The sequence below is a fragment of the Polistes canadensis genome, unplaced genomic scaffold (assembly GCF_001313835.1).
Source record: "Polistes canadensis isolate GaletaPanama2010 unplaced genomic scaffold, ASM131383v1 scaffold_395, whole genome shotgun sequence".
NCBI lineage: Eukaryota > Metazoa > Arthropoda > Insecta > Hymenoptera > Vespidae > Polistes > Polistes canadensis.
In genome coordinates, this window is record NW_014569942.1 from 21718 (window position 1) to 35596 (window position 13879).

Sequence of the window (13879 nt, forward strand, 5' to 3'; positions counted from 1 at the left end):
CAGATATATATTCCGTGACTTATAATATATAATATATTGTAGGATTCGTGAAAAAAATAACTTAATCGGGACCCGAATCCGAATTTTACATTTTAATATATATATAAATATAAAATATATATATTACACAAGTACATTATATATATATATAATAAAAAATGTAGGCAACAAACCTGTGGATGAATGGGTGGTGCCGAATGAACGAGTCTGCCTGTAAGAGAATTGATTTTTTCCTTTTTGGTGCGTACCCATTCGTGACCAAGTACTCTGTCAAGAGTTAGTCTAAGGGTGATATCCGGTTCAAGGATATGTCTAACAATACTCTTCGCTGAGGTGGAAACAGCTTCTCGTACTCGAGATCTGAATACCCAATTCCTCGACATTTGATCTTTCAGAAGTTTTCTCAAATTGGAGTCATCGAAAGGCATCGATGCATTCAGCATGATAAAAAGAATGATACCGAGTGACCAAACATCAGCTAATTTAGGATTGTACGGTGTACCCGAAACAACTTCAGGTGCAGCATAAGCAGCAGATCCGCAATAAGTTCTACTTAATACTCGTCTACCTTCGTGATCTATGCAAAATCTCGCAAATCCAAAATCAGCGAGTTTAACGTTAAATTTTCTCGACAAGAGAATATTCTCGCATTTTAAATCTCGATGTGCTATATTCTTGCTGTGAAGATATTGCAATCCCGATGCCATTTGACGAAACCATAATTTTGATTGTTGTTCTGGTACAACACCATTTCTTGTTACGAAATCCAATAGATCACCATTGTCCGCATAACGCATGAAGATGAAGACTCTTGGTCCACGTTGCAATATACTGTGCACCTGTATTACGTATTAATACACCCGATCGATCGAAAATACAAATATATAATATATATATATATATAAATATATATATTAATTGATTAACCGAAATTAGGAGTGTCCTCTTTTGAACGAACGTTCTCATAAAGAACGTTTCTTACTTGAATAATATGAGGGTTTTCTATCTTCGTTAATATCTCTAATTCCCTAGGAAAAAACTTCTCGAGAAAATCGGGCGGTGCTTTTTCCTTGTCAAAGATTTTACAAGCCAATCGCATTTTTTTCGAACTTGTCCCGTCGACATATTCAGCCAAATGTACAGTCGCATAGGAACCCTAAGCGATTATTTTATACCGTTTTATAATATTTAATTAATCCAATAAGAATCTGTTCTTATACAGGTGTAAACGATAGAACAGATAATTAGCTAACAAAATATAATAATAAGGGAATAACGAAAAGACAAATATTGTTTTAATAATTTCAAAGGGATGATCATCTAAATATAATCTTTGTTTCTAATAATGAAGAAAAGGAAAACAGCAAGAAACCTGTCCGATTTTCTTGCCAATCAAATAGCCCCTCTGTTCAAGTGCGTTTACTTCCGAATTTCGGGGGCTCAGTCGTGTGGCCATGCCAGTGATACTTCATTGGGGGTTGTTCACCAATACTCAACAATAGGCAACCATAAGGATCACACTTTTGTTTGCTTCTTAAGAAATGATCTTTTTAATATCCACCTAATTCCTATGCTTTCCTCCTTGTTTATTTCTTCTTTTTTTCTATCTTTATTTTTTGTATTTTGTATCTATCACAACCTTACTGTCACACACTGTCATTTAACAAAATTTCAAATTATCAACATTAGCAGGAAGGGCTATAAATATGTGAACCGAAGGGTGGGTGGGTAGCTAGCTAGCTAGCAGTTTCCTTTACATTAATAATCCACTCCCGTGGATCCCTTTTGTCATTTCAATTAGCTACGGTCACTAGAATTTTGTACGTTGATATACCAGCTTGTTGAGCTTGGTGTGAAAGCCGGGCAGAACAAAAATTCGTGTATCATTCGAGCGTAGCCATTATACGGGAAAAACAATATACTGTTGATTTACATCTACGCTACTTTCATCATTATTTATCGATTTTGCGATATATTGTATATAGAATTTGATGGATCTTTTTTTAATTGGTCTTCATATTTTATCGATTATTAGAATTCAATTTATTGGAGTTTATTCCTTAAAAATCGATTTTCATATAAGGCGCCCGGTATGAAAAAAATATGAAGAATAAAATTTAGTAATCGAATGACCAAGTTACGTTTATTGTGCGGATCTTTCACTTTTTTGTAATGTGTTTGTATAACTTGTATACTTATGTGCTGCCGACGTATACAGGGTTTTTAGAATTATTAATGATTAATTTATAATTTTTCTACAAAATATATTTTACATACTTAAACTTTAACATTTCACTCAACTATGAAAACGATTATTTAATTCAAAAAGTAAGTTACTCGAGTGAGCCACTACAGTGGCGCATAGATCTAGAAAAAATATTCGAAAAAGCCACTTTTGTGGCAGGTCGGTTATGCACCATATCGGTAATAGTAGTGATCTACCTTTATCTCATCGACAGTCGGTAATACGACTTACCGACTGAGAAGATCTGATGGTAACTTAATTACCGACCGAGAAGATTTGATGATAACTTACCTACATGGTAAGACGTATTATCGACTATCGATAAGATAAAGGTAGAGCTCTACTATTACCGATATGATGCTAGTAAGGTACTGCTTTTATATATGGTATTATATATTTTGTTACGAGCCTCCTAAGGGTTAAACAATATATGTAAGAAATAATATTTTAATAATTAAATAATTACTAGATATAATAATGATATATTAATAAATAAATTTCATGTAGCTGTACATTTTTTAAATTTGAAATTACACGGTACAATGTTGCCACTATTAAAGACAAATTAATTTTTTTTTCTATTGGCAACAAAAGTAATTATTTTTTCGTCTCCATCACTTCTTCTGCAGCAGAAGGTTAGTTAATTGTTTATCAAATAATTTTACAATATTTATTCTAATACTATAGATTTAAAAGTACTTAATATGCATTAATAAGTGCATAAGAAATAAATGCATAAGAATGTGCGTGTATGTTATTACAAATTTTTCATTAACACAGATTTCATTTTTATTTATAATTTGCAGATAAAACAGTTGCAGAAGAGTAATCAAAGAAGACACAAATATTTAGATAAATCAAAGTAATAAAAAGAAAAAGTAATGTAAGTTTAATATACATTAAGAAGAACAATATAAACTTAATATCGTATTTTTCAAATGATATCGTTGAATTATGTATCGTGAATTGAGAAATAATTAATCAAAATAATCATATAATGTCAAGGAGTACTATAAATCTTCTAAGCAAATTTATTTTACGAACTTGTTTAAGAGGACGTAAAATAATTAATGTAAAACAAATACAAAATCGAACTTTCAGTTCGAATGCTGAACAATCTGGGAAAAGAATTTTAGAATGTTTAAACGAAAGATCCGTATTACGTGTTAGTGGAAATGAATCTGCTGCATTCTTACAAGGTTTAATAACTAATGATATAGGACATTTACATGAAGGTTCTGCTAGTATTTATTCTTTATTCTTAAATATCAAAGGTAGAGTTTTGTTTGATACTATTTTGTATAAGAGCAAAGAAAACAATGTTTTTTATATAGAATGCGACAGTGAAGTAACGAAATCTTTAGAGAAACATTTAAAGATGTATAGAGTAAGAAAAAAGATAGATATATCGTTGTTAGATAATGATATGAAAGTTTGGTTTATGTTTGATCCAACTGAGATCACTATTGATGGTAAAGAAAATGTAAACGATACTTTGGAAGGTTCTATTTTTCCTTGCGGTACTAATAATAATAAAGGCAGCAAATTTATAGACAATGTTATAATATGCGAAGATCCTAGATCATCGAATTTTGGTTTAAGAATTCTGGCTGAATCTAATATCGAAAAATCAGAAATTATCAAATATTTGGATCCTAATATCACAGTTTCTAATGATAATTTAAGTTATAAAGAATATAGATACAAAATTGGTCTTGGTGAAGGTGTCAGCGATTTACCACCAGGCAAACCATTACCTTTGGAAATTAATTGTGATTATTTACATGGTGTTAGTTTTTACAAAGGTTGTTATATTGGACAGGAACTAACAGCTCGTACTTATCATACTGGCGTAGTTAGAAAACGTCTGTTACCTTTGATATTTGATCAGATTCCAACTATATCTTTTGAATTTGATGATAAAATTATTGACGAGTCTGGTAAAATAATAGGCAGTTATCGGGGACACAGTAATAAACACGGTTTAGGATTAATGCGTTTAAATGAAACATTTAATGCTAAACAAATTGAAATACAAGGATGTTCAATAAAAATAATTAAACCTGCGTGGTGGCCGCGTGATTCTAAAATAGGAGTATCTACTCAATAAAGAAATTAAATCTAATTATTATTATTATTATAATTATATGAACGTTAAATAAAATTATTGTAGCTTAAAAATGAAATGAAATCAAATGTAATTTTAAATCTTATCTCCGTTTTTATTATTTTTCTTTTTTTTCTTTTTATAGATGACTACTACTTCAACGATACAAGAATCTAAGGAAAAAACGAGAGAAATTTTTACATGTTCTTTCTGCCCTTTACAAGAATATTTTGATTTTAAGGGCACGAAACCTCCTTTCGCACGACATATCACTTATTCAGAGGAATGTTATATTATGAAAGATCCTTTTGATTTATCAGCAAAAGGTGTTCTAGTTATCGGTGGCGATTGTAATATTTGCAAAAAGCCGGTGTGCTTAGGATGTAGTATATTTTTTACCAAAAGATTTTGTCAAACTTGCGCTACCAATAATTCGGATAAATTACCATTACAAATTCTTTCGAAAATTAAAACATGATACATTAGTTATATTATAAAAATCAAATTATATTTATTAGCACTAGAAAATATCTAATTGAGATTTTATTTATAATTTTGTAATTTTTAAAGTATACAATTTTTTAATTAAAATTCTATATTATTCCGAAACAAAATAATTGCGTCCATGTAGTATTCTTGTTTTTTTTTCTTTTTTTTTTTAAAATCAATTATTTTCTTATTGTTTACAAGTTTTAAAAAAAGAGTCATTTTTTTTTAAAATAATGTTATAAACTTCGTTATTCAACGATTATGATAATAACGGTAAAATGTGACTTCATATCATGTTTAACTAAATATAAAAGAACTTAAAAGTGAACAAAAAAATACGATACAATATCTATGGCAGAAGATTCTGTGCACTTAAATATATTCTGTACATGGATGAAGAAAAACGTAAAAACTTAATTAGTTTTTATATGTTTTCAAATAATTTTTCATTAGCTTAGACGTCATCTTCTTTTTCTTTTCTACTTTGGCTTTCTGTCCTTGAAAAGAAGTAGCTACCTTTTTTGATGCATTTGGGCTGTTATTTTTTTGCGATTCGTTCTTAGTTTTCAATTTCTTTTTATCATTTTCCTGTAATAAAAAAGAGTAAAAAATAATAAATTAATATATCTTATAGAATTGTGTGTGTTAATACAATTAAATAAATATAATGAAATTTACTGTTGGAGTAGTTCCATCGCTATCGCTAGATTTGAACTTTTTATTAGATTTAACTTTCTTTACAACTGGGAATGATCGTTTTTTCTTGTTGATTAATTTCTTTTCTTTTTGGTCATTTACAGAACACCGTTGTACTCGTATCTCTCGATTTAGAAGAGTTGATCCATTTAATTCCAATGCTAAAGATACAGAATCTTCATTTTTGAAATTAACATATCCTATTCCTTTTCCTATACCCAATTTTTTATTTTTGATTAATCGTACTGAATGAATTTCTCCGCACGGTTTGAAATGTTCCCAAAGATCATTATCTTGGATTGCTAAAGATAACGACACAAACATTAGACAAATGATATTTTAATCAAAAATAATAAGACAGAAAATAAAAAAGAAATCTACAACATTACTTACTGAAAGGTAAATTTCCTAAAAAGACAGCTTTCTTTTCGTCTGGTTTAATTCTTGAATTCTTATCAACAATGTCTACTTTCAAATAATTCCCTTTCAATTGTTTTCCATTCATACTTGTTGCTTTCTTAGCACCTTCCTCTAATTTATATATAATAAACATAATGATAGTCTCAACTTTTGGATGAATCTTTTTTTTTATAGCAGCTACTTTTTTAGACATTTTCAAATCAATAGGTATTACCGATCTTACTCTAATACTTTCGATTTCACCGAATTTCTTAAATAATTTCCTAATTTCTTCCTTCGTTACTTGTTTCGGAATATTGCTGATAAAAATTGTTCTCGAATCATTTTTGGATTCAGAAGAAACCTTTTTTTTAACTACTTCAGAATCCGACTCATCGCTTATATCAATATCTTCATCATCTTGACCATCATCTTTGAAATCTTCATCATCATCATCGTCGGTAGCAATACTGCTTGCTAAAAGATCTTTCAAACCAGGACCAGTCTCTTCCTCCTCCTCATCTTCCTCATCCTCCTCATCATCTTCATCATCATCTTCATCATCATCATCATCATCATCATCAGCAACATCATTTTCATCCTCATCATCATCATCATCGTCATCATCATCATCAGCAACATCATTTTCATCCTCATCCTCATCATCATCATCATCATCATCATCTTCCTCTACTTTACCTTTATTCTTTTTGGTCAAAGTATTTGATTTATTATTAATATTATTCGTACCTTTGCTTAAAGCTTTCGATTTCAATTTTTGTTTAGTATTATTTTTTAAATCCAATTCATCGTCTAAGTCTTCATCGCTTTCATAATCATCTTCAATTTCATCGGTAGAATCATTATCAGTATTTTTAATTCCTTTAAACATTTTCACTCCTTTATTCAACGAAGCAGAATTGTCTACATCACTATTATATTCATACTCGTCTTCATCGGGTTCTTCATCTTCAACAAAATCTGTATCATCCTCATCCGTATTGTCCCCCAAACTTTTTCCTAAAATATCTTGTATATTAATATTACTATCATTTGCTGAAACACTACTACTACTATCACACGCTGTTATATCCTCATTCGTATCATCCAAAGATTCATCGGATTTAGTTTTCTTCGATGCCAAATTCTTGTTGTCTTTAACAAATTGTTTGTTGGATTTCTTTTTATTCTTTTGTTGAGAAGCATTGTTATTATTAACCGGTACTTCCGAATTCTTTTTTTGTTTCTGTTTGTTATTAGATTGATTCATATTGTTCTGATTACTTTGTGTTTTCTTATCATCCATCAAGTGTACTTTACTAACCACTGTTTTAGCAAATTTATTATTCTTATTTTTATTTTTCTTAATAGGATTATCCTTAACAACTTTAGATGGTTTATTCAGAGTTTGATCTGCACCTTTTCCATTAGATTTAACTTTAGTCATTTTATTTTATATAAAATACTAAAATATTCTAAATATATGCTAGAACAAAAAAAAAAAGAACAACAACATTTATTTAGCATATAAATATATATCAGAAATTCAGAAATATATATATATATATATATATATATATATATATGTGTTTATACACACATATGAATATATTTGTCATCAATACTAATTCAACCGAATTTTTATACTTGGTTAAAATTTCTTATAAAAACCGGTAATGGTAAGCTTAGTATTGAGACCTTGATTTACACAATTTTAATTAATATAATATTTTTTTACAGTATTAATTTATATCTAATATAATTGAGAGTTAAATATATATATGAAAAGACATATCAAGCTAAACGATTATAGTCATTTGAATAACAGTTTCAAAATGTGTTATAATTCAGGTTACCGAATGCACGTGTGCGTTTTTAGGAGGGAAATTGCAAGGAATACTTTGAAATGAAGAAAAACGATAAATTAAGGAACGCAGTAAATAATTTTTAATATTAAATAAATATTAATAATTACCTTGGAGCTATTTATTTAATAATTGAGACAATTATTAATAAAAATAATAGTTAATTTTTATCTTAATTCACACGCCGATATTTACCGGTGACTTTCCGTTGCAAAGCAAGACTCAAAATGGACGAGAACGGTTACACCGTATCGGTAAATTTGATCATTTGTACCAACCTTTTAGACGTATAAAAACAAATTTATATAACTATAAACCATCTAGAGAAAAACTACTGAAGAAAAGTATTATACCTAATAGTTTCAAATTTAAATAAAGGAAAAATAATGAAACATTTTTTTAATATTCTTTTTTAAAAAATAAAATCTCAATTAATGAGATTTTTATTATAATGCAATTAAGTTGATAAAAGTTAATTCTTTTGATTGATTTATTATTTAGGGATTATTTCATCTAGTAACTTCGTAGCTTATTTGTTTTAGAACGCGGTATTATTGATCATAATTTTTATTTATTATATAAACAATTACGACGAAGATTGAAGGAGAAAAAAATGAACAAATAATAATTGTAATTAGTGTGTTTGCATTTTTTACGAAACGCTAATAATTTTGGTCGTAACAATAAATACGAATACAAAATAAAAAAAGAATAACGAGTATAGTAACTATTTTTATTCAAAATACATACTATATTTTGTGCGATCTATATTTATCCATATCCGGTCTCTAAGTTACCATAACAATTGAAAATTCTTCGAAAAAAAATGACTTATATATTAACATTTGTTAATTCCACAAGTTATATAAATTTACACAAATTACAAAAAGAAAGATAACAATTATTTGTCACTAGAAGAAAAAATTTCATTTCTCACTATCTTTGTGATTGGTGTAAACTCATCTTAATATCGTAAATTAGATTTTTTTAAAATTACCGCAAGCATCTTTTCCGGAAATAACTGTACGAGGAAATACGTGACGTCACTTCCTTTTAGTACCATTCTAATACGTCATTGCATCACGTGACACCAGTTGTATTATACGAATGTCATTCGAGTTTTTTTAACCTAATTTAACTTTAATAAGTGTTACCATTAATATACTTTTCTGCATTATTATTTAATATCTTTCGATTTTTGACAAAGGGTGATTACAGTACTTTATACAAAACGTATCACATGTGCAGTTTGTTTCCATAAAAAATAATTATTATTTGTAGTAAGAAAGAGAGAGAGAGTATCATAGGTTATTAAAAGGTAATAAAAAGTATAAGGATAAAAAAACATATTTGATAAAATTAATGACAAATTAAATTGTATTTTAATAAAATTGTGAAAAAGTACATCACATAAAGAAAAATGTCGGAACGTAAAGTGTTAAATGTAAGTATAATCAAATAGATATATTTTTATTTAATCATATGCATTGCATCATTTGGATTAACATTAAGATACATGTGTATTTTTTTTAGAAATATTATCCCCCGGATTTCGATCCATCGAAAATTCCGCGCATGAAATTAGCGCGTAATCGACAATATACAGTTCGTTTGATGGCACCATTCAATATGAGATGTAAAACATGCGGAGAATACATTTATAAAGGGAAAAAGTTTAATGCTCGCAAAGAGGACGTCGAAGGGGATGATTATTTAGGAATACGTATTTATAGATTTTATATTAAATGTACACGATGTTTACAAGAGATATCATTTAAAACTGATCCAAAGAATACAGATTATGAAATTGAAGCTGGTGCTACTAGAAATTTTATGGCATTAAAATTAGCGGAAGAACAAGCACAAAGGGAAGAGGATGAAGAAAAAGAAGAAGAAGCTACTAATCCGATGAAACTTTTGGAAAAAAGGACGCAACAATCTAAACAAGAATTGGAATTATTAGAATCGTTGGAAGAATTAAAAGATCTCAATCGACGTTTATTGCAGTCGATTGATTTTGAAGAAATGATTGAACAATTTAATACGACTAAACAGAGGGTAGAGAAAGAACAAGAAGAATTAGATGAACAATACATTAAATCGGTGTTTGGTAATAAAAATCAAAAAGGTGTTGTCGTGGAAGAAGAAATTGTAGAATTGGATGAAAGCGGTCCTCCTAAAAAAATGTTAAAAACAAAAGATAAAGATAGCAATAATTTAGATTCCAGATTGGATGATACGGAATCTAAAGAAACTGTATGTTAATATATTTATATATCTTTGCATTTCATTCATATATTTTTAAATATAATTAACACGTTTTTTATTTTTCAACAGAATGATATACATTTATCGGGACCATCTACAAGTACATGTACAACTGCCAAAAGTTCGGTATTTTCAAATGATACCAAGACATCATTTAATAAAAAGAATCTAGTTATTGTTAAAAAGAAAGTAAATTTAGGTGTAAAAACTAATCAAAGTAACAATAATGAGAAAAACGTTACAATGAAAACTGTTAAGTTACCGGAAGTAAACTCAGATAAAGTTAATAATGTTAGTGAAAATACAGTGCCTAGTTCTGGTAATGTTGGAAATAGTCTTTCTTTATTAACAGAATATTCCGATAGTAGTAGTGACAATGACAGTAATTAATGCAACTAATATTAATTAATTGCATTTAAGATAATATATATATACATATATATATAATAAATATATATATATATTTATTTATTTTATAAGCTTTCCTAATATAAATATATTGTACAAAGAAACGTGTGTATAGGTGTATAGTGGTTTTACAAAATGATTCCGAATAGAAGAATTTGATTTAATTTGTGTAGATTATAGGTAAGACATAATAAAAAGTTCTCACAAGTAATTAATTTAAATAAATATAAGCCATGTGTAAACTATTCTGTAGTTAAAAAAAATCATCGGTGCTATCATAGACTATCAATTAACAAACAAAAATTCTTACAATTGCATACAATTTTTTGTTTAAAACGATATCAAACGATATATATTTTAAATTCTTCCAAAATATTAATTTTATACAGAGCAAGTAAATGGCGATGACAAGAATGTTTCTTACAGGATGCCAAACCCTCTACTCCTAAAACACAAAAACATAATAAATCAGGCAAGTAAAATTAATAGTTGGTCTGTTTCAAAGGCTAGGCACTCTGTAAGGAACAATTCGGTCTTAACGCCAATGATGATTTCAATCAGTACTGACAGGAGGAGGAGGAGGAGGAGGAGTACGTAGCCTATCAAAACAGACCACACCGTAATAATATATTTAATGTATTTTGCAAAATATATCATTAATTTAACAGTACAAGAAAATGAAATTAACTTTTCAATAAAGTGTATATTTTAATGTATGTTTTTTTTTTCTTTTCTTTTTTTTTTATAGGACGAGATACTTATCAATAATTACACAAAATGACGAGAAAGAGAGAGAGAAAAAAATATATATATTCTTATGAAGAATTAACTTCAAATTAATACAAAAGAGCGATTGTTGTATACGTATATTATTATTGTTGTTGCAACATATGACACGAGGAAGAAGTTTGTTTAATTGTTTTTTGAAGAAAAACGACGAGAACGATGATGATAATGATCATCATCATCATCATCATCATCATCATCATCACGATTGCAATTAGTTCTATTTATGTTCACGTTTTCATTTACATTACGCTTAATATGAGAATCATCGATAACATTAGAAAATTGCAATCGTTCTTCTAACGATGATAAAGAATCGCTATACAAAGAAGAACTGTTAAATTCTTCAGGTAAATTATCAACTATCTCAAGTTCTGTCGAATCTAAGAGCCAATTATACAAAGATTCGCGTATTTCGTTATTAGAATTATTTTGATTAGCGAGAAATAAAACTGGTTCACGAAATCTTCCTCCTCGTTCCTCGTGTCGACAACGTTTGCAAATGTATGTTTTATCATTGTCAATGTATTCACGAGTTTTAGAATCCGATTTAGAAAATGGAAATAATTTATTGTATTTAATATCACGATTGTTACGAATTAAACTTGAACTACGAGTTGTACGATTACAATGACGAATCATCGATGGCGATTTAATGGAAGAATGCAACGTTAATGAACGTTGTAAATTCGACGGCATCATTGGACGCAACAACGCTCCTTTGTAATTGTTGGATAATTTAGAAAATGATTTTTTATCGTGATCGTTCTTGGTCGCATTGGACTTCGACATCGACGACGAAGAACGTTCCCTGACATACCGATGATCTTTGCTTTTTTCCTGTAATGCCAATTCCAATTGAGCGATACGATTCTCCAAACGTGTTCGTTGTGCCTGGGCATGATCCTGATGATCTTCCATTTGTTTAACTATTTTCTCCAAACGTAATACCTGCATCTGTTTGTTTTCTAATGTCGCGTACAATTCTTGTATAGCTTCCGTTTTAGCGATTATTTGCTTATTTATCTTCAATTTAAATGTAAAAAAAAAAAGAAGAAAATTATATATTTTAGTTCAAAGAGATATTGATTTTTATACGTTCGCTTTCACGTATTATTTGTTGGCAATTAATATGATGAAATAGGTCAACAAATTGTAACACAAACAAATTGCTTTTAATATTCATTTTTTATATAATATAATAATATATTTTAATAATTATAAGAAGAGCTATATGATTCTGTGCTGGTATTTGTTTTTTATTTTTATTTTAATTAGACCGCGTGACAGCGAACGTATTAATTAAATAATAATAATAAAAAAAAAAGCAGAAAATAAGTGAAATATTACTTCGTCAATGTCTTTATGATGTACTTCGTCGTCATTAGAATTATCTTTATCAACGTGATTATTTTTTCCTTTCATAAGGCTCAACAATTCGTCCCGAACTTTGAGAAATTTACTTTGTTCTCTCATTATACGATCACGTTGTTCAAGCTCAAGTTGCTTTTGCGTAAGAGCTGTTTCCAACTCGGCAGTATGTGATGTTGCCTCTGCTAAACTATTACGAAGATCGGATATCTGTTGTTGAAGTTCAATAACTAGAACGTTAACCGCAGTTTTACCACCCTCTTTCATTTGAACTTGCAAACGATTTTGTATGTCCTGAATTTGTTCCTCCAATGCCTTATTACGTTTTTGACTGAAATTATAATTGAACAAAAATATATATATATATACAATTTGTTATTAAATTTGTATCGATATGAAACATAATTGAAAGAAAGAAAAGAAAAAAAGATGATATTAATATAAAAATGAAATAACGTACAGATTTTCATTAATTTGTTGCAAGTGATTACGTTTCATCGTAACGTCACGAATTTCTTTAGACTTGATCATAAGTTCTGCTATTAATTTATCGTTGGATTCGTCCTCGGCGTTATTCTGTTAGAACATAAAATAAAGACAAAATATCATAGATCGTAAAACGATTCTATATCTTACCGATTAAATTACATTTTGTTTAAACGAATTGACGATAATGTTTTATATATAATATATATATATGTTTTGTTGTTGTTGAATATTTTTATTGTTTATAAAAAGACATGTCTCGAAAGTAATGCAAACTAACAGCCGCTTGATGCATCACAGAAGTTATCTCTTCCTTCTCCTGTTGTAATTTCATTATAGTTACTCTCTGTTCTTCTAATTCCTCTCGTGCAAGTTTTAGATCGTTGAATAGACGAAGCTCGTTTTCCGTATGACTGCCATCTTCGATTTAAAATAATAATAAAAAAGAAAAGAGAGAGAGAAAGAGAAAGAATATAATTCGTGACAAAGTAGAAAATAATTGTATGTAGGGAAATATAAGTATTTGAAGTAATAATAATAATAATATACCCGTTATAGCAAAACTTTTATTCTGTTCCAAAAGTTTGCACATTTCTTGACTTGTTACTTCTAGTTCTTTGTAACGTTCCTTCATTACGGTCAATTCTTTTTCCACTGTTTGCCTATTAAAATTCTAAGAATAATCTCAAAGAAAATAATTATATATATATATATATATTATTATAAACATTATTTATATTTATTATATAACAATATATA

General features: G+C 28.6%; 5 protein-coding genes and 1 long non-coding RNA gene across 6 annotated transcripts in view; 3 read left to right on the forward strand and 3 right to left on the reverse strand.

Annotated features, from left to right (window-relative positions):
- The window catches only part of LOC106792222 (testis-specific serine/threonine-protein kinase 1), a 3439-nt gene extending 1097 nt beyond the window's left edge, over window positions 1-2342 (reverse strand). Inside the window, exons 1-3 of the mRNA XM_014758472.1 lie at window positions 1373-2342; window positions 983-1156; window positions 174-839 (exon numbers count right to left, since the gene is read on the reverse strand). Of these exons, the coding sequence (XP_014613958.1) occupies window positions 174-839; window positions 983-1156; window positions 1373-1456 (924 nt within the window). The 5' untranslated portion in view covers window positions 1457-2342. The remainder of the gene's footprint in view (window positions 1-173; window positions 840-982; window positions 1157-1372) is intronic.
- Window positions 2343-2709: 367 nt separating this feature from the next.
- Window positions 2710-4844, forward strand: LOC106792232. The gene is made up of 3 exons (XR_001382267.1): window positions 2710-2880; window positions 3052-3128; window positions 4498-4844. It is a non-coding gene; the product is annotated as an uncharacterized LOC106792232 (long non-coding RNA).
- On the forward strand, window positions 3172-4502 carry LOC106792230 (putative transferase CAF17 homolog, mitochondrial). The gene has a single exon (XM_014758490.1). The coding sequence runs from the start codon at window positions 3243-3245 to the stop codon at window positions 4353-4355; it is 1113 nt and encodes a 370-aa protein (XP_014613976.1). The 5' UTR covers window positions 3172-3242; the 3' UTR covers window positions 4356-4502.
- Window positions 4845-5012: 168 nt separating the features above from the next.
- LOC106792231 (nucleolar protein 12-like) lies at window positions 5013-8081 on the reverse strand. The gene is made up of 5 exons (XM_014758491.1): window positions 7912-8081; window positions 6741-7422; window positions 5931-6629; window positions 5520-5839; window positions 5013-5429 (listed from the first exon to the last, which is right to left on the reverse strand). Exons 2-5 carry the CDS (start codon window positions 7381-7383, stop codon window positions 5259-5261), a joined length of 1833 nt encoding a protein of 610 aa, XP_014613977.1. The 5' UTR covers window positions 7384-7422; window positions 7912-8081; the 3' UTR covers window positions 5013-5258.
- An 809-nt stretch (window positions 8082-8890) lies between these two features.
- Window positions 8891-10742, forward strand: LOC106792234 (coiled-coil domain-containing protein 94). Its single transcript, XM_014758493.1, has 3 exons — window positions 8891-9245; window positions 9335-10057; window positions 10139-10742. Exons 1-3 carry the CDS (start codon window positions 9222-9224, stop codon window positions 10457-10459), a joined length of 1068 nt encoding a protein of 355 aa, XP_014613979.1. The 5' UTR covers window positions 8891-9221; the 3' UTR covers window positions 10460-10742.
- A 452-nt stretch (window positions 10743-11194) lies between these two features.
- LOC106792223 (putative leucine-rich repeat-containing protein DDB_G0290503) overlaps window positions 11195-13879 on the reverse strand; it is a 6467-nt gene continuing 3782 nt past the window's right edge. The window contains exons 6-10 of the mRNA XM_014758473.1: window positions 13670-13782; window positions 13401-13540; window positions 13095-13210; window positions 12614-12965; window positions 11195-12289 (exon numbers count right to left, since the gene is read on the reverse strand). Of these exons, the coding sequence (XP_014613959.1) occupies window positions 11390-12289; window positions 12614-12965; window positions 13095-13210; window positions 13401-13540; window positions 13670-13782 (1621 nt within the window). The 3' untranslated portion in view covers window positions 11195-11389. The remainder of the gene's footprint in view (window positions 12290-12613; window positions 12966-13094; window positions 13211-13400; window positions 13541-13669; window positions 13783-13879) is intronic.